At 44.5% G+C, this 26,836-nt stretch overlaps 1 protein-coding gene across 3 annotated transcripts in view; it reads right to left on the bottom strand.

Annotated features, from left to right (window-relative positions):
* Positions 1–12,973: 12,973 nt before the first annotated feature.
* The window catches only part of setx (senataxin), a 68,833-nt gene continuing 54,970 nt past the window's right edge, over positions 12,974–26,836 (bottom strand). For 2 of the 3 annotated variants that reach the window (XM_045693042.2, XM_082956171.1), the window contains 6 exons: positions 26,226–26,410; positions 17,030–17,122; positions 16,220–16,375; positions 15,865–15,960; positions 15,612–15,699; positions 12,974–15,520 (listed from right to left, as the gene is read on the bottom strand). In XM_045693042.2, coding sequence (XP_045548998.2) covers positions 14,786–15,520; positions 15,612–15,699; positions 15,865–15,960; positions 16,220–16,375; positions 17,030–17,122; positions 26,226–26,410 — 1,353 coding nt within the window. In that variant the 3' untranslated portion in view covers positions 12,974–14,785. The remainder of the gene's footprint in view (positions 15,521–15,611; positions 15,700–15,864; positions 15,961–16,219; positions 16,376–17,029; positions 17,123–26,225; positions 26,411–26,836) is intronic. The other variant, XM_082956169.1, reaches the window with a different exon arrangement.

Below are 26,836 nucleotides of genomic sequence, written 5' to 3'. Positions count from 1 at the left end.
CAACTTTTTACGGCACCAGTAGGTTCTGTAGCATCGCTTATTTTCAATCTCTTGCAATATGTAAATAATAACCAAATGTAACCAAACATAGTCAACCGAAACACACACTTCCTGGCAATCAGCTGGAAGTGTTTGGCCTGTGGTTCGGTTAGGCTCGGCTATATTATGCAAGTGTTTGTCACATGTGAATTGCATCAGTATTGAAAATAAAAACCGGAAATACAAACTGATATAGAAACCAGTGTACTGATGTTCAGGTTGATAACGCTTCCCTGTAGATATTTTTTTTATCAGATTAACTCAGACATAGGGACAAAATCAGCGGACAACAGGTGAAGTAAGTTGAACGGACATTTGTTCAACATTCTAACTTGTAATGGGACTGTTCAAGAATGCTGAGTTCACATGTTAGACGAGAGAGTGAGTATTTCACTCTTGGATTCTAAAAGGCTACATTAGGCACACTTCTCTCTAAATTAGGTCCACTTTTCAGTAAGTAAGGAACGTGGCAAAAACCTCCCTTGCAGAAGGAAGATGGCGGACAGGTGGTTTGGGTGTTGGACGAAGGCCACTGTGGGGAAGATGGCGGAGAAGTGGTCGGGGTGTTGGACGAAGGCCACTGTGGGGAAGATGGCGGAGAGGTGGTCGGGGTGTTGGACGAAGGCCACTGTGGGGAAGATGGCGGAGAAGTGGTCGGGGTGTTGGACGAAGGCCACTGTGGGGAAGATGGCGGAGAAGTGGTCGGGGTGTTGGACGAAGGCCACTGTGGGGAAGATGGCGGAGAAATGGTCGGGGTGTTGGACGAAGGCCACTGTGGGGAAGATGGCGGAGAAGTGGTCGGGGTGTTGGACGAAGGCCACTGTGGGGAAGATGGCGGAGAAGTGGTCGGGGTGTTGGACGAAGGCCACTGTGGGGAAGATGGCGGAGAAATGGTCGGGGTGTTGGACGAAGGCCACTGTGGGGAAGATGGCGGAGAAGTGGTCGGGGTGTTGGACGAAGGCCACTGTGGGGAAGATGGCGGAGAAATGGTCGGGGTGTTGGACGAAGGCCACTGTGGGGAAGATGGCGGAGAAGTGGTCGGGGTGTTGGACGAAGGCCACTGTGGGGAAGATGGCGGAGAGGTGGTCGGGGTGTTGGACGAAGGCCACTGTGGGGAAGATGGCGGAGAAGTGGTCGGGGTGTTGGACGAAGGCCACTGTGGGGAAGATGGCGGAGAAATGGTCGGGGTGTTGGACGAAGGCCACTGTGGGGAAGATGGCGGAGAAGTGGTCGGGGTGTTGGACGAAGGCCACTGTGGGGAAGATGGCGGAGAAGTGGTCGGGGTGTTGGACGAAGGCCACTGTGGGGAAGATGGCGGAGAAATGGTCGGGGTGTTGGACGAAGGCCACTGTGGGGAAGATGGCGGAGAAGTGGTCGGGGTGTTGGACGAAGGCCACTGTGGGGAAGATGGCGGAGAAGTGGTCGGGGTGTTGGACGAAGGCCACTGTGGGGAAGATGGCGGAGAAGTGGTCGGGGTGTTGGACGAAGGCCACTGTGGGGAAGATGGCGGAGAAATGGTCGGGGTGTTGGACGAAGGCCACTGTGGGGAAGATGGCGGAGAAGTGGTCGGGGTGTTGGACGAAGGCCACTGTGGGGAAGATGGCGGAGAAATGGTCGGGGTGTTGGACGAAGGCCACTGTGGGGAAGATGGCGGAGAAGTGGTCGGGGTGTTGGACGAAGGCCACTGTGGGGAAGATGGCGGAGAAGTGGTCGGGGTGTTGGACGAAGGCCACTGTGGGGAAGATGGCGGAGAAGTGGTCGGGGTGTTGGACGAAGGCCACTGTGGGGAAGATGGCGGAGAAATGGTCGGGGTGTTGGACGAAGGCCACTGTGGGGAAGATGGCGGAGAAGTGGTCGGGGTGTTGGACGAAGGCCACTGTGGGGAAGATGGCGGAGAAGTGGTCGGGGTGTTGGACGAAGGCCAGTTTGGGGAAGATGGCGGAAAAGGAAATAAGGACGAAGGTGGAGCATATTCTGAAACTCCCCAAATACAAGTCTGCCAAGCTTGTAGCGTCATACCCAAATCAAATCAAATTTTATTGGTCACATACACGTGATCAGCAAATGTTATTGCGGGTGTAGCGAAATGCTTGTGCTTCTAGCTCCGACAGCACAGTAATATCTAACAAATTACACAATATACACCCAATACACACAAATCTAAGTAGGAATGAATTAAAACTATATACATATGGACAAGCAATGTCAGAGCAGAACAGACTAAGATACCGTAGAATAGTATAGAATCCAGTATATACATATGAGATGAGTAATGCCAGATACGTAAACATTATTAAAGTGACTGTTGTTCAATTCCTTAAAGTGCCCAGTGGTTTCTAGTCTATGCATATAGGCAGCAGCCTCTAATGTACAAGTGATGGCTGTTTAACATTCTGATGGCCTTGAGATAGAAGCTGTTTTTCAGTCTCTCGGTCCCAGCTTTGATGCAGCTGTACTGACCTCGCCTTCTGGATGATAGCGAGGTGAACAGGCATTGGCTCGAGTGGTTGACGTCCTTGATGAACTTTTTGGCCTTCCTGTGACATCGGGTGCTGCAGGTGTCCTCAAGGGCAGGTAGTTTTCCCCCGGTAATGTGTTGGGCAGACCGCAACACCCTCTGGAGAGCCTTGCGGTTGCGGGCGGTGCAGTTGCCGTACCAGGCGGTGATACAGCTCGACAGGATGCTTTCAATTGTGCATCTGTAAAAGTTTGTGAGGGTTTTAGGCGACAAGCCAAATCTCTTTAGCCTCCTGAGGTTGAAGAGACTCTGTTGTGCCTTCTTCACCACACTGTCTGTGTGGGAGGTCCATTTCAGTTTGTCAGTGATGTGTATGCCAAGGAACTTGAAGCTTTCCACCTTCTCCACTGCGGTCCCGTCGATGTGGATAGGGGGGTGCACCCTCTGCTGTTTCCTGAAGTCCACGATCGTCTCCTTTGTTTTGCTGACGTTGAGTGAGAGGTTGTTTTCCAGGCACCACACTCCCAGAGCCTTCACCTCCTCCCTGTAGGCTGTCTCGTCATCGTTGGTAATCAAGCCTACTACTGTTGTGTCGTCTGCAAACTTGATGATTGAGTTGGAGGCGTGCTTGGTCACGCAGTCATGGGTGAACAGGGAGTACAGGAGGGGGCTAAACCATAAACTCTTATGGGGCCCCAGTGTTGATCAGCAGAGTGGAGGTGATGTTTCCTACTTTCACCACCTGGGGTTAGCCCGTCAGGAAGTCCAGGACCCAGTTGCACAGGGCGGGTTCAAAGCTCGGGCCTCGAGCTTAATGATGAGCTTGGAGGGTATTATAGTGTTGAATGCTGAGCTTTAGTCAATAAACAGCATTCTTACATAGGTATTCCTCTTGTCCAGATGGGATAGGGCAGTATGCAGAGTGATGGCGATTATATCGTCTGTGGATCTATTGGGGCAGTAAGCAAATTGGAGTGGGTCTAGGGTGGCAGGTAAGGTAGAGGTAATATGATCCTTGACTAGTCTCTCAAAGCACTTCATGATGACATTGGTGAGTGCTACAGGGCAATAGTCATTCAGTTCAGTTACCTTCGCCTTTAAAAAACAATAGTAACAAAATTATTTTTAACTAGGCAAGTAAGTTAAGAACAAATTCTAATTTTACAATGATGGCCTACCGGGGAACAGTGGCTTGTTCAGGGGTAGAATGACAGATTTTAACTTGTCAGCTCAAGGATTCGATCCAGCAACCTTTAGGATATTAGCCCAACGCTCTAACCACTAGGCTACCTGCCACCCCTTCTTGGGAACAGGAACAATGGTGGCCATCTTGAAGCATGTGGGGACAGCAGACTGGGATAGGGAGAGTTTGAATATGCCCATAGACACATTAGGCAGCTGGTCTGCGCATGCTCTGAGGACACGGCTAGGATTAAAACGTTTAAATGTTTTACCCACGTCGGCCACGGAGAAGGAGAGCCCACAGTCCTTGGTAGCGGGCCGCGTCGGTGGCATTGTGTTATCCTCAAAACGTGCGAAGAATGTGTTTAGCCTGTCCAGAAGCAAAACGATCTCTGCGACTTGGCTGGTTTTCCTTTTGTAGTCTGTGATTTTCTTAAGTCCCCCCAAGAAGACTCAAGGCTTTAATCACTGCCAACAGTGCTTCAACAAAGTAAAGGGCCTGAACACTTACAGTATCAGTCAAGAATTTGGACACACATACTCATTCAAGGGTTTTTCTTTATTTTTAATATTCTTCATTGTAGAATAATAGTGAAGACATCAAAACTATAAAATAACACATATGGTATCATGTAGTAACCAAAAAAACAACAAAATATATTTTAGATTCTTCAAAGTTGCCACCCTTTGCCTTCATGACAGCTTTGCACACACTTGGCATTCTCTCAACCAGCTTCATGAGGAATGCTTTTCCAACAGTCTTGAAGGAGATCCCACATAATATTCTGAGCACTTGTTGACTGCTTTTCCTTCACTCTGCAGTCCAACTCATCCCAAACCTTCTCAATTGGGTCGAGGTCGGGTGATTGTGGAGGCCAGGTCGTCTAATGCAGCACCATCACTCTCCTTCTTGGTCAAATAGCCTTTACACAGCCTGGAGGTTTGTTTTGGGTCTTTGTACTGCTGAAAAACAAATGATAGTCCCACTAAGCGCAAACCAGTTGGGATGGCGTATTGCTTCAGAATGCTGTGGTAGCCATGCTGGTTAAGTGTGCCTTGAAATCTAAATAAATCACAGACTATGTCACCAGCAAGGCACCCCCACACCATCACACTTCCTCCTCCATGCTTCACGGTGGGAACCACACATCTGTTCACCTACTCTGTGTCTCAGAAAGACACGATGGTTGGAACCATCAATCTCATATTTGGACTCATCAGACCAAAGGACAGATTTCCACCAGTCTAATGTCTATTGCTCATGCTTCTTGACCCAAGCAAATCTTCTTCTTATTGGTGTGCTTCCGTAGTGGTTTCTTTGCAGCAATTTGACCATGAAGGCCTGATTCACGAAGTTTCCTCTGAACAGTTGATGTTGAGATGTGTCTGTTACTTGAACTCTGTAGCATTTATTCGGGCTGCAATTTCTGAGGCTGGTAACTCTAATTAACTTATCCTCTGCAGCAGAGTTAACTCTGGGTGTTCCTTTCCTTCGGCGGTCCTCATGAGAGCTAGTTTCATCATAGCACTTACTGGTTTTTGCAACTGCACTTGAAGAAACTTTCAAAGTTCTTTACATTTTCCGGGTTGACTGACCTTCATGTCTTAAAGTAATGATGGACTGTCATTTCGCTTTGCTTATTTTGAGCTGTTCTTGCCATAATATGGAGTTGGTCTTTTACCAAATAGGGCTATCTTCTGTATACCACCCCTACCTTGTCACAACACAACTGATTGGCTCAAACACACTAAGAAGGAAATAAATTCCTCAAATTAACTTTTAACAAGGCACACCTGTTAATTGAAATGCATTCCAGGTGACTACCTCATGAAGCTGGTTGAGAGTATGCCAAGAGTGAGCAAAGCTGTTATCAAGGCAAAGGGTGGCTACTTTGAAGAATCTCAAATATAAAATATATTTTCATTTAACGCTACATGATTCCATATGTGTTATTTCATAGTATTGATGTCTCCACTATTATTCCGCAATGTAGAAAATAGTAAAAATAAATAAAAACCCTTGAATGAGTAGGTGTGTCAAAACTTTTGACTGGTACTGTATGTAAATGTGATATTGCAACAACAAAAAGTGATACATTTGCAAAAATGTCTAAACCTGTTTTTGCTTTGTCATTATGGGGTATTGTATGTAGATTGATGAGGGTGATAAAACTATTTCATTCATTTTAGAATTAGGCTGTAGTGTAACAAAATTTTGAAATAGTCAAGGGTTCTAAATACTTTCCAAATGCACTATAAATGCATTAGTCAGACCACTCCCACATGAATGTTTATTAGTAAATAGGGACCATGTGGTTTTAGGTATTAGTCTGGAAAATATTGGGTTGAGAGACCTTTGTCCATAGATGCCACAAGTTTTGAGCAGATCGGTCATTTCGTGCCAAACAAGTAGCATTTCAAGTGTTTTTCACAATTCAAAATGGAGGAAAATCCATGGTGGACCTTATCTGAAGCAAAGTTGTTCCTTTTGAGGAGAGGTACCTATGTACCGAATTTCATGACTTTAGGTCAAACAGGGGGAGAGGCGTGACCAAATATATTTTTTTAAACTCTCATTGTTCTATCTGTGGTGTGACCTTTCAGTGAGCATTTTCAATCTGTAGTTATAGCACCACCATCTGGCCAATCAGTGTTATTTTGTAAATGCTGGATCTCTATGGCAAGACGCATCATTCCCCCAAGTTTTGTCAAAATTGGGCCAGTGCTATCTGAGATATTGTGTGTGACTAACGTACAAACAAATGTCACATCAAGCTGGGAAGACCACGGGTCCCGAGTGGCACAGCAGTCTTAGGCACAACATCTCAGTGCAAGAGGCGTCGTTACAGTCCCTGGTTCGATTCCAAACTGTATCACATCCAGCTGTGATTGGGAGTCCCATAGGGCGGCACACAATTGGCCTAGCGTCGTCCGGGTTTGGACGGGGTAGGCTATTATTGTAAATAAGAATTTGTACTTAACTGGGTCCATATTCACAATTTGCTGAATATTTGACAATGCATAATTTCACTTCCTCCTTCACGTTAAACACTAGGTGGACTGTGCACAGACTTTTGGTAATCTCCAAATCTACAGCATCTATATTAGGAAGTCATCAAATGTCACGACTTCCTAATATGCTGTATTACACTTGTATGATTTATGTCAAGGAGTTTTGGTGGCTGGAATGGCAGGCTGACAGGCACTGTGAACATGATTCTGTAGGGAGGCAGCCTGCAGTTTTAGTGTTGGGAGTCAGGGAGCTCTAGAGGGTGAACAGTGTCAAACTGCTGCCTGTGACCAGAGCAGATGATTTGAAAGCTCCATCACTGTCCTGCTCTGCTAAGCCGTCCCCTGAACACACACACACGTGCACACATGCACACACACGCACAAACACACTCCCACGTGCACAGTCGCAATACCTACACACACTCTTGCAGATCTAACCACAGTTCCCTGTGCGTGTCTGTGTGTGTGTTTGTTTCAGACAGTACGAGTTGAGCTGACGAGCTGATAGAGATTAATACCAGTAGGACGGTGAAGCGCTCTTTCCCCCAAGGCAGCGTGGGTAACTGAGATTAAATGCATTTATGCTCTATGTTGTGTTAGATCAGCTGGTGTAACAGCAGTGTCCCTAAGTGCCCACTGTCATGACGTGGCCCTTCTTAGGTATAGCTAGTGGCTTTTTTCTCTCTCTCTCTCTCTCTCTCTCTCTGTAAATTCCTGGCGGAGACTCTCTCCCCCTGGCCATGCAGAAAGAGAGACACATAGAGATTTCACATGGCAAACTCCTAAATCTCCAAAATGGGGTAGATACAAAACGTCCACTTGTGAGAAGGTGGGAATGGTCTGTGAGCAGTTAAGGGATGGGTATGACGAGTGTGTTTCATTTGGTGACCTCAGAGAGGACAGGAAACACACATAACTAAATCTCTGAATATGTACATTTCTGAATTTTGGGGTTAGCATCTAATTCTTGTATAAAATGAATGAGTAAAGATAAAACTATTTGTGAAATTATGTAAAGGTGATGTTAAACCTTTAATGAGAGAGAATTGTATTCCCTTTAAAGCTTAACCAAGTCATTGGCCCACCCCCATGAGCACAGACATGATCTGGCGTCATAGACCCGCCTTTTCTATCGTTACGAATAAAACCCCCTCCTGAGGAAATCCTTGAGACCACGCGTACCTCGGTCAGCTGAGGGGGCAAAGGTTTGAGTTTAGACTAAGCAAACCCACAGCGTCAGCTGTGAATTATTGAATTCCTAACCATACCACGTGGAGCATTGGCTACACGGCTGGAAATGGTTAAACTCTGAGGCTATCGATCCCTACAGAATAAGAGCAAATCTTAGATACTAATTACTAGTCTGCAGCTATAAATTATGTCAACCTGGGATGCGAAGACCAACAACCGCCGAAACATCTATCCTATGAGAACATTTCTGAATGGTACTCTGAAGTATCCATTCTCACCACGAAAGACTTTCATCTTCAAGGAAGCAGAGAGAGAGACGCTCGGATAACTCTCTAACAGACAGATGGAAAATTCCAACAGAGATCACGACGACATAGTGGGTGTAAATATACATTGATTCCAATTACTCCCGATTGAGTGAGAGTTCATGTGCAAAGGATTAGCATTTCAATTAATATAATTGTCAACTGTGTAGTGACTCCTTTTGTCTTAACCCGCCCTCTTCAGTCCACACTCACTTCCCTTTGTCCACCCACTAGGGAACCTCCCCTATCATTTCCTTGGAAGCATAACTGTTGTTTGTTTATGCATTGCTGTGATTATTTAGTTAGTTTGTAAATAAATGATTAAGACAATTGCTGTATGGATGATTCATAGTTAAGGCTGTCTTTGTGCAGATAACCAACAATTTACGATGTTTGGAATGAGACTAACGTGAGGTAAAGAATAATTCATTAATAAGAAGACTAATTGATCAGATATTTTAATATCTGAAGAGTTAAATTAGGAAAATCCTAACTTTGTAATCTGAAGATTTTCCTTGGTGCCCCAACTTCCTAGTTAATTACATTTATATGATTAGTTTAATCACGTAAAAATAATTACAGAGAATTGATTTGATAAAATAAGTCTTCACTTTAATGATGCCAAAGACATGACACCACCCACCCCAGACAGAGGATGCGTTGGTGTGTACCCCATACAGAGGATGCGTTGCTGTGTACCCCATACAGAGGATGCGTTGGTGTGTACCCCATACAGAGGATGCGTTGGTGTGTACCCCATACAGAGGATGCGTTGGTGTGTACCCCATACAGAGGATGCGTTGTTGTGTACCCCATACAGAGGATGCGTTGTTGTGTACCCCATACAGAGGATGCGTTGGTGTACCCCATACAGAGGATGCGTTGGTGTGTACCCCATACAGAGGATGCGTTGGTGTGTACCCCATACAGAGGATGCGTTGGTGTGTACCCCAGACAGAGGATGCGTTGGTGTGTACCCCATACAGAGGATGCGTTGGTGTGTACCCCATACAGAGGATGCGTTGGTGTGTACCCCAGACAGAGGATGCATTGGTGTGTACCCCATACAGAGGATGCGTTGGTGTGTACCCCATACAGAGGATGCGTTGGTGTGTACCCCAGACAGAGGATGTGTTGGTGTATGCGCGCATTGTGAGTACATGCAAATGCAGCTTCCCTGTGTATGCGGGCGCATGTGTGAGGGGGTGTGAGCTATCTACTTATTCTGAAAATGGGTCAGGGGGGCGAAAGTTAGACATGAGTGGGGGTGGGAGGGTCACACTGATAAAATGTTATTACACTGTAAACTTTACAGTCAATGTGTCTGTTATTTGCTTTTACTTGTACATTCTTTCAAGAGAACAAAATGTGTCACTACCAACCAAAACTGGCAGTTGTCTATTCCAGAGTGGAAGTGTCTAGGTTGCTGAAAAGTCAAAAAAGATTACCTCATTTATTGGTAGGGGAGTGGGGTAAGTTTCTAGGAAACCGTACACAAAATGAATCATGTGACCAAATATCTAGAAAGAGGTCATCATTTCATAGGGACTGTGAAGGAAACATCCACATGGAAAAAATGGTAAGCAAGTTAGGTAAAATAAAAAATAGATTGTCACAAAGTCAGATGAATGTGTTTCATGATGCTTGTGTCTAAACCAAAGTAGATAGTTTTACGATTGTTTTGTTCATCAGTTGGGTTCTCTACAAGCTACAAAATGAGGTGCTAAACCTAGCATAAAAGTGCATCCTTGTAGCTGTGTGGGCTAATATAGTCAGAATGTTTGCCTTGGGGTAAGTTGAGCCAATGGCCAATAATGATTACATTTGGTCAGTTTTTGGATGCACCGATATGACATTTTTGGCCTGTACCGATATCCGATATTTTCCTTGCCAAAAAACTTCACCGATAACCAATTTAAAAAATTTGAGTCCGTTTAAGCATTCTAGTAGTTAAATAGTTGAAACACACACTTAACAAAAAGTAAAACCGATGTCACTTACTTGCTGTGCTGTTTCGTTGTTCATTTGTTCAGTCGTTTCATTCTCAACCAGGATTATCATATTTTTCGTGGCATCATTACATCAAAAGTAAAAAAGCAGCGGTTTAGCCACCCTTGTGGTTCTTGAGAGCAGCCAATGAAGTAACATAAGAGAATATGTCCCCTTGAGCAGCAGCAAGGGATAAAATAGACAAAATAGAATGACACTGAAGAGGCACAATGACAAAAAAAAAAAAAGAACTAACATGTACCTGTGTGAAAGAGAGGCTGGCCCCGCACAGAACAAAAAATGTATGAAATGTATGCATTCACTACTCTAAGTCGCTCTGGAGTCAACTTTGACCTATCAGCACCATGCCCCAATGTCACAGAACATCATCACACGCTTACCCCAAGGCGGATCAATGCTAAACTTACCCCATACCCGGGGTAAGTTGTGCCGATAGACCACTCTGTTTAGACAACTGTTTTCAAAACTGTTAATGTTTACAAGAATTCTGATGATTTCCAGGGATATACAACATCCTGAAATGCACTACATGACCAAAAGTATGTGGATACCTGGTCGTTGAACATCTCATTCGAAAACCATGGGCATTAATATGGAGTCGGTCCCCCCCTTTGCTGTTATAACATCCTCCATTCTTCTGGGAAGGCTTTCCACTAGATGTTGGAACATTACTGCAGGGACTGTAGGTGAAAAATTCTTGACTACGTTTGATTTACCAGTATCTAGAATGACCTCCCAGAAGTATTGAGACAGAAAACATAGGGCTAATGAATAAGACAAGTGTAAGCAGAATAAAGGCTCAGGTGAATGGACAGAGCTGGAAAAACAAAGAGTTAACCATTGGACATATAAAAACAGAACGTAAGCAGAAAACGTAAAAGAACCCATGGTTGTACAAATCAAGTATTATTAGAAAAGCACTTAAAAGCAATAAATGTATTCTTTTTGGGGATTAACACTATGGCGCCGCCACCAATATAATCTAAACTGAAGCCGATGTGGGCGTTAACAAGCAAGAATTGAGACAAGAAGATAATGGTGGCTCAAGGCCATGGGGAGTTAATCATCTACAAAGAGGGGAGTGACTGTGTTATTTGAAGGTGTAAACCTATAAAGCCTGAGGTCTGTAACAAGAAAAGCCAGTTGTTCCATGGAATTCCTCAGCTCTGTTACTTTGTAATAAAGTCTATTTGAATTTACAAGTTCCGGTATCTGAGAAATATTTGATTCAATATTTCCACAAACTTCCATTCAGCCACAAGAGCATTAGTGAGGTCAGGCACTGATGTTGGGCGATTAGGCCTGGCTCGCAGTCGACATTCCAATTCATCCCAACGGTATTCGATGGGGTTGAAGTCAGGGCTCTGTGCAGGCCAGTCAAGTTCTACCACACCGATCAACAAACCATTTCTGTATGGACCTCGCTTTGTGCACACGGGGTTTTTAATGCTGAAATAGGGAAGGGTCTTACCCAAACTGTTGCAATAAAGTCAGATGCACAGAATTGTTAGAATGTTGTGTGTGCTGTAGCGTTAAAATTTCCCTTCACTGTAACTAAGGGGCCTAACCCACACCATGAAAAACAGCACCAGACCATTATTCCTCTTCCAAACTTTACAGTTGGCACTATGCATTCGGGCAGGTTGCGTTCTCCGGAATCCGCCAAACCCAGATTTTTCCGTTGCACTGCCAGATGGTGAGGCGTGATTCATCACTCCAGAGAACGCGTTTCCACTGCTCCAGAGTCCAATGGCGGTGAGCTTTACACCTCTCCAGCTGACGCTTGGCATTGGGCATGGTGATCTTAGGCTTGTTTGCAGCTGCTCGGCCATGGAAACCCATTTCATGAAGCTCCCGATGAACAGTTCTTGTGCTGACATTGCTTTCAGAAGCAGTTTGGAACTCGGTAGTGAGTGTTGCAATCGAGGACAGAAGATTGTTTATACACTTCAGCACTCGGCGGTCTCATTCTGTGATCTTGTGTGGCTACCACTGAGGGTGAGCCGTTGTTGCTCCTAGACGTTTCCACTTTACAATAAGAACACTTCCAGTTGCCCATGGTAGCTTCAGCAGGGCAGAAATTTGACGAACTGACTCATTGGAAAGGTGGCATCCTGTGACGGTGCCATGTTGAAAGTCACTGAGCTTTTCAGTAAGGCCATTCCACTGCCAGTGTTTGTCAATGGAGATCGCATGGCTGTGTGCTGGATTTTACACACTTGTTAGAAACAGGTGTGGCTGAAAAAGCAGAATCCACTAAGGGGTGTCCACATACTTCTGTATATATATAGTGTATATGTAGATATCGTTGTTAGAAAGAATACTAAAAGTGGGTGGATGTCAGCATGCAATAATAAGACACAAAAGACATTCAGGTGGTGGTAAAATCCTGTTCTAGTCTAGTGTCTGTAAGGCGTCTCTATTCTGGGCTCCGCTTCAGAGGAAGTCTGCATTGTTAACATGAAGGGCAGTGGGATGAACTGAGACGTGTGGGGGAGATCCTCTGGGAGATGGGGCACAGATCAGAGACCAGCGTGGGAGTTGTCCTGGCTGAACCGCACTGATCTAGGACCAGTTTCCCCTACCACACAGTCCTACACTCAAGCATTAGGAGAATGGAAACTATGGTCTTATTTAGAGAAAAGTTGTAGCTAAGCCGATAAGAACTGGTGAAAGGATTGTGGTATGGTGAGAGTTGTGTGTGACAGAGACACACAATACCCAACTAATAGCAGAAGTGTACCGTCTACCTGTGTAAAGTGAAAGATGCCTGAAACAAAATGCACCTTTTTATTTGCCCACTATTTTAGCAGTGGTTCAGAAAAACAAAGCATACAATGTTGACCATGGTCAATTTAGTTTCCCTAAACACTTCACAGAGATGGAAACAGCTGATTGGTTTGGTGAACAATAATATACGAAGGCCATGTACAGTACGAAAACGTTCTCGAAAGTTGAAGATAGAAATTCCACAAATAGAGCCGACACGATTCCTTATTCTACATGTCAGAGGAGCATGTTTGTTCTACATAGCATATTCCTATTTGCACGTTCCAAAACAATGAGTCCTGCTGAACACGCCCCAGGTGAACATCGGCAAGTACCAATTGCAAACAAATAAAAGCAATAATTTTGCAGATTAAAATTAAATGTAAACTGTTCAATTTCAAATAAATGATTCATTTACCAACTTAAGATGTACATACTTGATCTGGGTTAAACTGGCACTGTGGATCCTTTGGGGCACAGGTCTTGGATAAACAAGGCCAATATTTCTCCCAGAAACTATATTGCATTGAAATGACTTGAAGCTTTACCTTCTAAACACTGGACAGTATCGTGACAGGTGAAACGCAGAAGAAATAAAAGCCATGTATACTTCACTGCAGTTGCTGAGAGGCACTGGAAGCCTGTACTTTGGTTGCAACAGTCGAGGAGGCAGCTGGCCTGAAGTCCAACAGCGGTGAATAATACCTTCATATAACCTTGTCTCTGTCGATAAGAAAGGTAACCTAAAATACGTTTTGTTGGTAGAGAGTTTTCTGTGTGTGTAAAAACAAGCTTGTGTAAATGCACAGTGTGATACAACAACAAATAAAAGTGCATCCAATACCATACAGACAAACCAGCAGAAGAAAGTGACCAGAGATGTCAAAGCTTCTCTGGGGCATAAAATGGCATTGAACTACTGTACAACATGTCTCCCTATTTAGAAATCCATCTGCCCCACATTCTCCAGAGTCCACTTAGACTATGTATGGGTCCATGTAACAAATTCTATAAAGATGCTTAATGTAACACAACCAGGCCAATTCCAATCACAAAATGTAATCTTATTTGCCTCAGTTAACCAGCATCCTGGTGCTAAACAAGGACGACACTTTAAAAGCAAAATACAACTAAAATAATTGCCTATAGTCAAATAACTATGGCTGACGAGATATACTTTTGCACTTAATATATACTTTAAGTGGAAATAGTGTGTACTTTCAATGTGAAGGTAACAGCCATTCTGTTAAGTGGGCTATACTACTAATAAATAACCAGGTATCAAACATTGAGCACCAGAGACATTAGTCTTAGCGCTTTTATGAAGCGCAGAACATTTCTCTAGACATGCAGAGCGCGTAAGGAAATGAGATTAGGAAATGATAAAATTGTGAACCAAAAAAAGAAAATGAATAAAAGTCACAGGCACAGTGCAGTGCATTACCCTGGTTACATCTCTCAGTAATAAACTGGAAACACACCAGTGTTATAATACAAGGGCCCTTTCACAAAAGGCTCCGCCCCCATTGTCCAAACAAAGGGCAGTTTAATACAGAGAGGCCAGTGGCCAACCCACATACTCAAGCCATATCAGTCATTAAACAGCTTATTACAAAAACGATTAGATTTATTACAGAAATAAAATTGACTTGTAAATGATACAACAGTATCATATTACTGCTTGAGATGGTGAACAGTGATGTTTTTGACTGACTGTTCGACAACCAAACTATTCCGCGTAATCTCTTGTCCTTCCACTGTCGTTCCCTTTCCCTGAACTTATCAGAAAGTACACCAATAAAAAACAAACCAAACAGAGTCAGTGGTCAGTCCTCTCTTTCCCCCTCTTGGAGTGGGTGGGAGGGATCCATCGGGGGTCTGGGTCTCGTTTCTGGGGGTGAGTGTGTGTGTGGTGGTTGAAGGAGGTTGTAGCACTGTAGCGATTACAGTCTCTCTGTCTGGGGTCCCTCGGTGGTCTGTGTACTCCATCACCTGGGTAGGGCGCGGTGATTGGTGAACGGTGTTGCTCTCTGTCCCTCTCCCTGACAGCCCATCTCTGGTTTTGGTACCCAGTTGAGTGACGCTGATCTGGGCTGTTGCGTCCTCGTGGATCCCTCTCAGCTCGCAGATCTCTCAGGTTTTCCACCCGGGAGTCTCTGTAGCCCTCCGCTCGTGGGTCCCTGATTCCTTCAGCATGTAGATTCCAGTCTGCTCTATGCTGGGGGGCCTGGACTACCAGACGGGGGTCTCTGGGCCTGTCAGCGTCATGGGGAGGGGATGCCGAGCTGGGCTGCTGGGGGGAGTCCCTGCCCTGGGCGAACAGGGCTGGCTCAGAAGAGCGGCGTAGCTGGAAGGGAGCAGGCCTGGGGGGATCAGCGGTGGGACAGGGGGCAGCAGGGGGAGGGCCTGGTTCTCCGAGGGGGTAAGACAAGCTCCTGGTCAGCTCCTGCTTGAAGATCTTCCTGGCGTCGGTCTTGAAGGTCATCTCATTCGTTGATATAATGACGTCTCGTGTAGCGGCATCCTTGATGAGCGCGCCCCAGTCTTGGTTTTCCTAGGACAGACACACAATCAACATGAGGCTGGAAAAGGAAATGCAACCAGACACAGGCCTCCATACAGATACAGGAGGAGCTGCTAATTACCTGGAGTGTCCGTAGATGGCCCAGAATGAACAGGCTAAACTTGGCCCGGGTGATGGTCACATTCAACCTCTGGCGATTCCCCAGGAATCTGGGGGGGGGGGGGGGAAGTCCACCACAGATCAGAAACTATACCCATACCCCAGGTAAGCACAGTACTGGTAGCATGAAAGCGTTACATAAATCCAATTTGTTATATCATTACCAAGTATAGGGCCTGGTCACATGACCTTACCAGGAAAGCTTGTATACTCACCCGATGCCACCCTGCTCGTGGCTCGCCCTGACGCAGGAGACAATGACACAGTCCATCTCTCGGCCCTGGAAGCCTTCCACAGTGTCAACGTCCACCCTGGAACACAATTTCTCTTTTGGTCTTTCTAGAGTCCCTTCACACTGCTAGCGTGGGAAAAACTACAGCAGAAAGGAAGCCATTTATTTTTGCTCTAATGATTCTGCCAGCTAGAACTACTGAAATGGCTTCCTTTTCTGGCAAATGGTTTCTTTTTACACCAGAAGTGCGAACGGACCCTTCGTGCCATCGGAGCATATCCCTGGCAATCTACTAACCCCAATGAGAATGCGCATTTATGGTGCAGCACTTGACTCACGTGAGGTTCTTGTTGACCACCTTGGCCAACTCGCGGCTGATGCGGTCCTTCTGGGCATTGTAGGGCGTGATGACCCCCACCTTGACCTGATGCTTCTCAGCTATCAGCCTCAGCAGGAACACGACTAGCTGCACCTCTTTCAGGTTGCTGAACGACCTGGTGACCAGCCAGACGGCAATCGAACAGTCATTCAACATGTATTCAGTCACAAGCACTTTTTCGCAATGTCATGCATGTCATTAAAGGGATTGTTCAGCAAGAGGTTGGGAATTGGAACAAAATCAAAGTGTGGATTGCAGTCACTCCCTGTCCCTAGGCCAGGTGTATTCAACTCCTACCCTACGAGATCCGGAGCCTGCTGGTTTTCTGTTCTACCTGATCATGAATTGCACCCACTTGGTATGCCAGGTCTAAATAGGTCTCTGATTACAGGGAAACAATGAAAACAAGCAGTGGAACTGGCTTCAAAGTCCAGAGTTGAGTTTGAAGGCCCAAGATCAGATGTGTCAAACTCATTCCACGGAGGGCCGAGTGTCTGGGTTTTCGCTCCTCCTTTGTACTCGATTAATTAAGGTCACCAATTAGTTAAGGAACTCCACACACCTGGTCGTCTAGGGCTTAATTGAAAGGAAAAACTAAACACACTCGGCCCTCCATGGAATGATTTTTACACGTGCCCTAGAATGTTGTGGAGATAAGAAACCAAATGTCTAAATCATGTAAAGGTCACTGAACTATCCCTTTAACATGAGGCCTACAGTAGAATAAAATAGGAGAAGTCATAGGACCGTGATCCAGAGCATTTCTTACGCTCCCTCCTTGACCTCCTGACCGTCGGTCACGTCAAACACACGGTAGGGCTGGAGAGGCCAGCCAAAGTTCCCCCTCCTCTCTGCAGTTTCACTGAAGACAGGAACACACACACACACACACACACACAAACGATAGCCTAGTGGTTAAAGGCAGTTAACCCACTGTTCCCCGGTAGGCCGTCATTATAAATAAGAATTTGTTAACTGACTTGCCTAGTTAAATCAAGGATAAATAATAAATATTGTTTAACATGCAATGTAAAACACTTAAAATGGAGAATTCCCGCAATTCACTTCCTAATTTCTTGTTGTGCAGTATCAGGGCATGCAAAGGACATTAAAAGCGCAAAGACCCAAATACATCCTTTTAGAAACTGACATGCTCTCAGTATAGCGATGTACAGTACCAGTCAAAAGTTGACACCTACTCATTCCAGGGTTTACCTTTTTTTACTCTTTTCTACATTGTAGAATAATAGTGAAGACATCAAAACTATGAAAAAACACATATGGAATGCAGTAACAAAAAAAAGTGTTAAACAAAACGTGTTTTATATTTGCGAGTCTTCCAAGTAGCCTTGACAGATTTGCACACTCTTGGCATTCTCTCAACCAGCTTCATGAGGTAATCACCTGGAATGCATTTAAATTAACAGGTGTGCCTTGTTAAAAAGTTAATTTATGGAATTTCTTTCATTTTTGCGTTTGAGACAAACAGTTGTGTTGTAACAAGGTAGGGGTGGTATACAGAAGATAGCCCTATTTGGTAAAAGACCAATATTAATGGCAAGAACAGTTTAAATTAGCAAAGCGAAACGACAGTCCATCATTACTTTAAGACATGGTCAGTTAATGCGGAAAATTTCAAGAACTTTGAACGTTTCTTCAAGTGCAGTTGCAAAAACCAGCAAGTGCTATGATGAAACCAGCTCTCATGAGGATCGCTACAGGAAAGGAAGACCCAGAGTTACCTCTGCTGCAGAGGATGAGTTCTAGAGTTACCAGCCTCAGAAATTGCAGCCCAAATAAATGCTTCACACAGAGTCCAAGTAACAGACATATAAACTGTTCAGAGGAGACCGCGTGCATCAGGCCTTCATGGTCGAATTGCTGCAAAGAAACCACTATGGAAGGACACCAATAAGAAGAAGAGACTTGCTTGGGCCAAGAAACACGAGCAATGGACATTAGACCAGTGGAAAATTGTTTGTTGATCTAAACAAGTCCAAATTGGAGATTTATGGATCCAACCGCCGTGTCTTAGTGAGACGCGGTGTAGGTGAACGGATGAACTCCAGATGTGTGGTTCCCACCGTGAAGCATGGAGGTGTGATGGTGCTTTGCTGGTGATACTATCATTTGTTTTTCAAAAGGACAATAACCCAACACGCCTCCAGGCTGTATAAGGGATATTTGGCCAAGAAGATGGAGTGCTGCATCAGATGACCTGGCTTCCTCAATCAACTGACCTCAACCCAATTGAGATGGTTTGGGATGAGTTGGGCCGCAGACTGAAGGAAAAGCAGCCAACAAGTGCTCAGCATGTGGGAAATCCTTCAACACTGTTGGAAAAGCATTCCAGGTGAAGCTGGTTGAGAGAATGCCAAGTGTGCAAAGCTGTCATCAAGGCAAAGGGAGTCTACTTTGAAGAATCTAAGTAAAATATATTTGGATTTTTTGAACACTTTTTCTGGTTACTACATGATTCCATGTGTGTTATTTCATAGATTTGATGTCTTCACTATTATTCTACAGTCGTGGCCAAAAGTTTTGAGAATGACACAAATATTAATTTTCACAGTCTGCTGCCTCAGTTCGTATGATGGCAATTTGCATATACTCCAGAATGTTATGAAGAGTGATTAGATGAATTGCAATTAATTGCAAAGTCCCTCTTTGCCATGCAAATGAACTGAATCCCCCAAAAAGCATTTCCACTGCATTTCAACCCTGCCACAAAAGAACCAGCTAATATGTCAGTGATTCTCTCGTTAACACAGGTGTGGGTGTTGACGAGGACAAGGCTGGAGATCACTCTGTCATGCTGATTGAGATTGAATAACAGACTGGAAGCTTCAAAAGGAGGGTGGTGCTTGGAACAATTGTTCTTCCTCTGTCAATCATTGTTATCTGCAAGGAAACACGTGCCATCATCATTGCTTTGCACAAAAAGGGCTTCACAGGCAAGGATATTGCTGACTGTAAGATTGCACCTAAATCAACCATTTATCGGATCATCTAGAACTTCAAGGAGAGTGGTTCAATTGATGTGAAGAAGGCTTCAGGGCGTCCAAGAAAGTCCAGCAAGCGCCAGGACTGTCTCCTAAAGTTGATTCAGCTGCGGGATCGGGGCACCACCAGTAGAGCTTGCTCAGGAATGGCAGCAGGTAGGTGTGAGTGCATCTGCAAGCACAGTGAGGCGAAGACTGATGGCCTGGTGTCAAGAAGGGCAGCAAAGAAGCCACTTCTGTCCAGAAAAAAAACATCAGGGACACACTGATATTCTGCAAAAGGTACAGGGATTGGACTGCTGAGGACTGGGGTGAAGTCATTTTCTCTGATGAATCCCCTTTCCGATTGTTTGGGGCATCCGGAAAAAAGCTTGTCCGGAGAAGACAAGGTGAGCGCTACGATCAGTCCTGTGTCATGCCAACAGTAAAGCATCCTGAGATCATTCATGTGTGGGGTTGCTTCTCAGCCAAGGGAGTGGGCTCACTCACAATTTTGCCTAAGAACACAGCCATGAAAAAAGAATGGTACCAACACATCCTCCGAGAGCAACTTCTCCCAACCATCCAGGAACAGTTGGGTGATGAACAATGCCTATTCCAGCATGATGGAGCACCTTGCCATAAGGCAAAAGTGATAACTAAGTGGCTCGGGGAACAAAACATCTATATTTTGGGTCCATGGCCAGGAAACTCCCCAGACCTTAATCCCATTGAGAACTTGTGGTCAATCCTCAAGGGGCAGGTGGACAAACAAAAACCCACAAATTCTGACAAAACGCCAAGCATTGATTATGCAAGAATGGGCTGCCATCAGTCAGGATGTGGCCCAGAAGTTAATTGACAGCATGAAAGGGCGGATTGCAGAGGAATGGAAAAAGATGGGTCAACACTGCAAATATTGACTCTTTGCATCAACTTCATGTAATTGTCAATAAAAGCCTTTGACACTTATGAAATGCTTGTAATTATACTTCAGTATTCCATAGCAACATCTGACAAAAATATCTGAAGACACTGAAGCAGCAAACTTTGTGGAAATTAATATTTGTGTCATTCTCAAAACTTTTGGCCACGACTGTACAATGTAGGAAAAAAATACAAATAAAGAAAAGCCCTTGAAATGAGTAGGTGTCCAAACTTTTGACATGTACTGTAGGTCATTCTGAACTTTCTCCGCAACATAATCAATGTTCCCCTAAGCTGCGCCCAGTCGTGCAATAGCCCCGACACTGCCGCGCAGCTCCCTGGGACTGCTGCGCATTAGAAATATCAGCCCACGGAAAGCAGCACGAGATTGAACTTCGACGTAACTCTTTAAAGTTCTCCCTGTTAACACGATCAACGTTTCCCTTTACTGTGGCAATTTTGATCGAAATCAACACAATATCAAATCAAATGTTATTTGTCACATGCGCCAAAATAGACCTTACAGTGAAATGCTTACTTACAAGCCCTTAACCAACAATGCAGTTAAGAAAATAACAAAAAAAATGATAATTTAAGAGCAGCAGTAAAATAACAATAGCGAGGCTATATACAGGGGGTACCGGTTAGTCGAGGTAATATGTACACTACCATTCAAAAGTTGGGCTCACTTAGAAATGTTCTTGTTTTTCCAAAGAAAAGCACATTTGTTTCCATTAAAATATCAAATTGATCAGAAATACAGTGAAGACATTGTTAATGTTGTAAATGACTATTGTAGCTGGAAACGGCAGTTTTTTATTGGAATATCTACATAAGCGTACAGAGGCCCATTATCAGCAACCATCACGTCTGTGTTCCAATGGCACGTTGTGTTAACTAATCCAAGTTGATCATTTTAAAAAGGCTAATTGAGCGTTAGAAAACCCTTTTGCAATTATGTTAGCACAGCTGAAAACTGCTGTGCTGATTTTAAAGAAGCAATAAAACTGGCCTTCTTTAGACTGGCTAAAAATCTGGAGCATCGATTACAGGCTCAAAATGGCCAGAAACAAAGACATTTCTTCTGAAACTCATCAGTCCAGTCTTGTTCTGAGAAATGAAGGCTATTCCGTGTGAAGAATTGCCGATAAACTGAAGATCTCGTACAACGCTGTGTACTACTCCCTTCACAGAACAGCGCAAACTGGATCGAACCAGAATAGAAAGAGTGGGAGGCCCCGTGCAAAACTGAGCAAGAGGACAAGTACATTAGTCTCTCTAGTTTGAGAAACAGACACCTCACAAGTCCTCAACTGGCAGCTTTATTAATAGTACCCGCAAAACACCAGTCTCAACAGTGAAGAGGCGACTCTGGGATGCTGGCCTAATTTTATGTTATTTTAAATGGACAAAATGTGCTTTCTTTCAAAAACAAGAACATTTCTAAGTGACCCCAAACTTTTGAACGGTAGTATACATGTAGGCAGAGTTATTAAACTGACTATGCATAGATAACAGAGAGAGTAGCAGCAGCATAAAGGGGGGGGGCAAGGCAAATAGTCTTGGTAGCCATTTGACTAGATGTTCAGGAGTCTTATGGCTTGGGGGTAGAAGCTGTTTAAAAGCCTCGGACTTAGCACTCCGTTACTGCTTCCCGTGCGGTAGCAGAGAAAACAGTCTATGGCTAGGGTGGCTGGAGTCTGACAATTTTTAGGGCCTTCCTCTGACACTGCCTGGTATAGAAGTCCTGGACGGCAGGAAGCTTGGCCCCGGTGATGTACTGCGCCATTCGCACCACCCTACGTAGTGCCTTGCGGTCAGAGGCCGAGCAGCTGCCATACCAGGCAGCAATGCAACCCGTCAGGATGCTTTTGATGGTGCAACTGTTGAACCTTTTGAGGATCTGAGGACACATGCCGAATCTTTTCACAACTGTGTCTTGGTGTGTTTCGACCATGTTAGTTTGTTGGTGATGTGGACGCCAAGGAACTTGAAGCCCTCAACCTGATCCACTACAGTCCTGTCGATGAGAATGGGGGCGTGCTCAGTCCTCCTTTCCTGTAGTCCACAATCATCTCCTCTATCTTGATCACGTTGAGGGAGAGGTCCTTTTCCTTGCACCACACGGCCAGGTCTCTGACCTCCCTATAGGCTGTTTCACCACTGTCGTGTCATCGGCAAACTTGATGATGGTGTTGGAGTCATGCCCTGGCCATGCAGTCATGAGTGAACAGGGAGTACAGGAGCGGGCTGAGCACACATCCCTGAGGGGCCCCCGTGTTGAGGATCAGCGTGGCGGATGTGTTGTTACCTACCCTTACCGCGTGGGGGCGGCCCGTCAGGAAGTTCAAGATCCAGTTGCAGAGCGAGGTGTTTAGTCCCAAGGTAGTTAGCTTGTTGATGAGCTTTGAAGGCACTATGGTGTTGAAAGCTGAGCTGTAGTCAATGAACAGCATTCTCACGTAGGTGTTCCTTTCGCCCAGGTGGGAAAGGGCAGTGAGGAGTGCATCATCTGTGGATCTGTTGGGGCGGTATGCAAATTGGAGTGGGTCTAGGGTTTCTGGGATAATGGTGTGAGCCATGGCCAGCCTTTCAAAGCACTTCATGGCTACAGACGTGAGTGCTACGGGTCGGTAGTCATTTAGGCAGGTTACCTTAGTGTTCTTGGGCACAGGGACTATGGTGGTCTGCTTGATACATGTTGGTATTACAGACTCGGACAGGGAGAGGTTGAAAATGTCAGTGAAGACACTTGCCAGTTGGTCAGAGCATGCTAGGAGTACACGTCCTGGTAATCGGTCTGGCCCTGCGGCCTTGTGAATGTTGACCTGTTTAAAGGTCTTACATCAGCTGCGGAGAGCGTGATCACAGTCGTGCGGAACAGCTCATGCTCTCATGCATGTTTCAGTGTTTCTTGCCTCAAAGTGAGCATAGAAGTTATTTAGCTCGTCTGGTAGACTCGGGTCACTGGGCAGTTCACAGCTGTGCTTCCCTTTGTAGTCTAATAGTTTGCAAGCACTGCCACATCCGACGAGCGTTGGAGACGGTGTAGTACGATTCGATCTTAGTCCTGTATTGACGCTTTGCCTGTTTGATGGTTCGGAGGAGGGCATAGCGGGATTTCTTATAAGCTTCCGGGTTAGAGTCCCGCTCCTTGAAAGCGGCAGCTCCACCATTTAGCTCAGTGAGGATGTTGCCTGTAATCCATGGCTTCTGGTTGGGGTAGATATGTAATATTAGCCACTTTCAAAGCAACATAGCGAAATAAAACGAACTACGCAAGAGATTTTGTTGTAGGCAGAATTCAGAGTAGGATTCTATTGCGATAGCTGCATTCAAAGCCATAGCTGCATGTAGCCACATGTGCACATTTTGTTCATATCTTTTGCTAGTTAGTGAGTTACTATCCCAGTTATAGATCATTTGTACGCAGCAATAGGGGAGTGATTGCTTCCTACAAAAGCTCTTCGACAAGCAAGTCAGGTAAAGAACATTTTTGTCTTGAAGGGGCAGTGTTGTATTTTGAGACAGGCTTGAAAAAGCCAAGTAGCCAATAGGCAGAGGGTAGCATAATTTGTCTGATTCTCTGTAATAAGGCTATTGGAATAATAATGCATTTATTTTGTTAAGTGGTTTCTTGCATCAAACAACATTCAGTCACCTTGTCTGAAGGACAAGTGGATAAACAGGTAAACGTCAAGCCCTGTTTGTCTTTCAAAACTCTCATAGAATGTAGGCCTACATTGAACACCACACATTGGCTGCTACTGTAGGCTGAATGATAGCTGTTCTATAACCATATTAAAATGTTATGGGATGGATATTCTCCATTGTTTTTGATGATAGGCCACTCTGGTAGGCCTACATTATGATCAAATAGCCACAGTAGCCTACTTGGCCACTTAAAACTAACTAAAAGCAGGTACAGCCTCAGTGTTCACAGTAAAAGCGCTGGACGTTACACAGAATTTTCACAACATTCAAGTTCGCTCTCAGCCGACCTGAAATTTGCTAAGTGCTTTAAAACAAATTGAGGGAACATTGGTTATAGTCCATTTTGTCGGTTTCCCTCACACAGCTGTGCAGGCTGAGGCTGTCTCTAGAGTAAACAGACACAGCCCGTGCAACACTGTTGGTAGAAGTGGAATATAACATTGCGGAAAAAGTTTGGGAAAAACAATTACAGTGCCTTGCAAAAGTATTCATCCAATTGGTGTTTTTCCTATTTTGCTGCATTACAACCTGTAATTTAAATTGATTTTTACTTGGATTTCATCTAATGGACATACACAAAATAGCCCAAATTGGTGAAGTGTAAAAATAAATGTGTTTAAAAAAAATAAATAAAAAAAGCAAAGTGGTGACGCATATGTATTCACCCCCTTTGCTATGAAGCCCCGAAATAAGATCTGGTGCAACCAATTACCTTCAGAAGTCACATAATTAGTTAAATAAAGTCCACCTGTGTGCAATCAAAGTGTCACATGATCTGTCACGTGATCTCAGTATATACACACACACGTTCTGAAAGGCCCCAGAGACTGCAACACCACTAAGCAAGGGGCACCACCAAGCAAGCGGCACTATGAAGACCAAGGAACTCTCCAAACAGATCAGGGACAAAGTTGTGGAGAAGTACATGGAAAGAATATGGCACCACAACAAACCTGCCAAGAGAGGGCCGCCCACCAAAACTCACAGACCAGGGAAGGAGGGCATTAATCAGAGATGCAACAAAGAGACCAAAGATAACACTGAAGGAGCTGCAAAGCGCCACAGCGGAGATCTGAGGATCTGTCCATAGGACCACTTTAAGCCGTACACTCCACAGAGCTGGGCTTTACGGAAGAGTGGCCTGAAAAAAAACAAGTAAACACAGATGACTAAAATTGAGCTTTTTGGCCATCAAAGAAAACGCTACGTCTGGCGCAAACCCAACACCTCTCATCACCCAAGAACAGCATCCCACAGCGAAGCACGGTGGTGGCAGCATCATGCTGTGGGGATGTTATCCATCAGTAGGGACTGGGAAACTGGTCAGAATTGAAGGAATGATGGATGGCGCTAAATACTGGGAAATTCCTAAGGGAAACCTGTTTCAGTCTTCCCGAGACTGGGACGGAGGTTCACCTTCCAGCAGGACAATGACCCTAAGCATACTGCTAAAGCAACACTTGAGTGGTTTAAGGGGACACATTTAAATGTCTTGGAATGGCCTAGTCAAAGCCCAGACCTCAATTCAATTGAGAATCTGTGGTATGACTTAAAGATTGCTGTACACCAGCGGAACCCATCCAACTTGAAGGAGCTGGAGCAGTTTTGCCTTGAAGAATGGACAAAAGTCCCAGTGGCTAGATGTGCCAAGCTTAGAGAGACATACCCCAAGGGACTTGCAGCTGTAATTGCTGCAAAAGGTGGCTCTACAAAGTATTGACTTTGAGGGGGTTGATTAGTTATGCACGCTCAAGGTCTGTTTTTCTGTCTTATTTCTTGTTTGTTTCACAATAAAAAATATTTTGCATCTTCAAAGTGGTAGGCATGTTGAGTAAATCAAATGATACAAAAAAAATCTAATTTAATTTCAGGTTGTAAGGCAACAAAATAGGAAAAATGCCAAGGGGGTGAATACTTTCACAAGCCACTATACGTGTACAATATTAAAGACCTACATCACCATACTGAGTGTGTCAGTTTCAAAAATGTATTTTGCATGCCCTGATACTGCACAACGACTAAGTGAATTGCGGCTGGGGTAAGTTTCTCAAAAACAAGACAAAACTAGAAATAAAATAAAAAGTGTCTGGAAACTTCCATAACATTAACATAAAAAAAAACGAGATGTACTTCAGAAATAGGAACAGTCGCCATTAATAATGCAGCACTGTGTACACCACTACACTCAAACAAATTGTTTTCAATGACAGGTGCATTACATTGTAATTAAATATTTGCTCACACTCTCTCCAGCTTTAGGAACATGAAAACAATAACTAGACCATTCATTCCTACTGAATCAAGTCCGTGTGTTTTAAAGGCGGGGGCAGGGAGGGAACCTACCTGTCAGTTTTAAGGGCCTTGCGGTAGATGTGCTTGGAGGGGAACTCGCAGATTTCGGGGTGCATGCGGTACTGGCAGCTAAGGAAGACCACAGGGCTGGGCTTCTTGTTCTCCTTACAGTAGTGATCCAGGTTATTCACCAGCCGAGCCATCAAGGACTGGCCGTACTTCAACTCCTTCGCTTTCTGACAGAAGAAAAATCATACATTTAAATGGAACACTTAATCTACCTAACACTAAACCTTTTAATGTACAGTACCAGTCAAAAGTTTAGACACACCTACTCATAGGGGGGTTTCTTTATTTTTACTATTTTCTACATTGTAGAATAATAGTAAAGACATCAAAACTACAAAATAACACATATGGAATTGTGCAATAACCAGAAGTGTTCAATCAAAATATATTTGATATTCTTCAAATTAGCCACCCTTTGCCTTGATGATAGCTCAGCACACTCTTGGTCTTCTCTCAACCAGGTTCATGAGGTAGTCACCTGGAATGCATTTCAATTAACAGGTGTGCCTTGTTAAAAGTTAATTTGTGGAATTTCTTTCCTTCATAATGCACTTGAGCCAATCAGTTGTGTTGTGACAAGGTAGGGGTGGTAT

The sequence above is a fragment of the Salmo salar genome, chromosome 01 (assembly GCF_965601325.2).
Source record: "Salmo salar chromosome 01, fSalSal1, whole genome shotgun sequence".
Classification (NCBI taxonomy): Eukaryota; Metazoa; Chordata; class Actinopteri; order Salmoniformes; family Salmonidae; genus Salmo; species Salmo salar.
The sequence above is the reverse complement of the archived record's forward strand: the minus strand, read 5'-3'. Positions and strand labels throughout refer to the sequence as shown.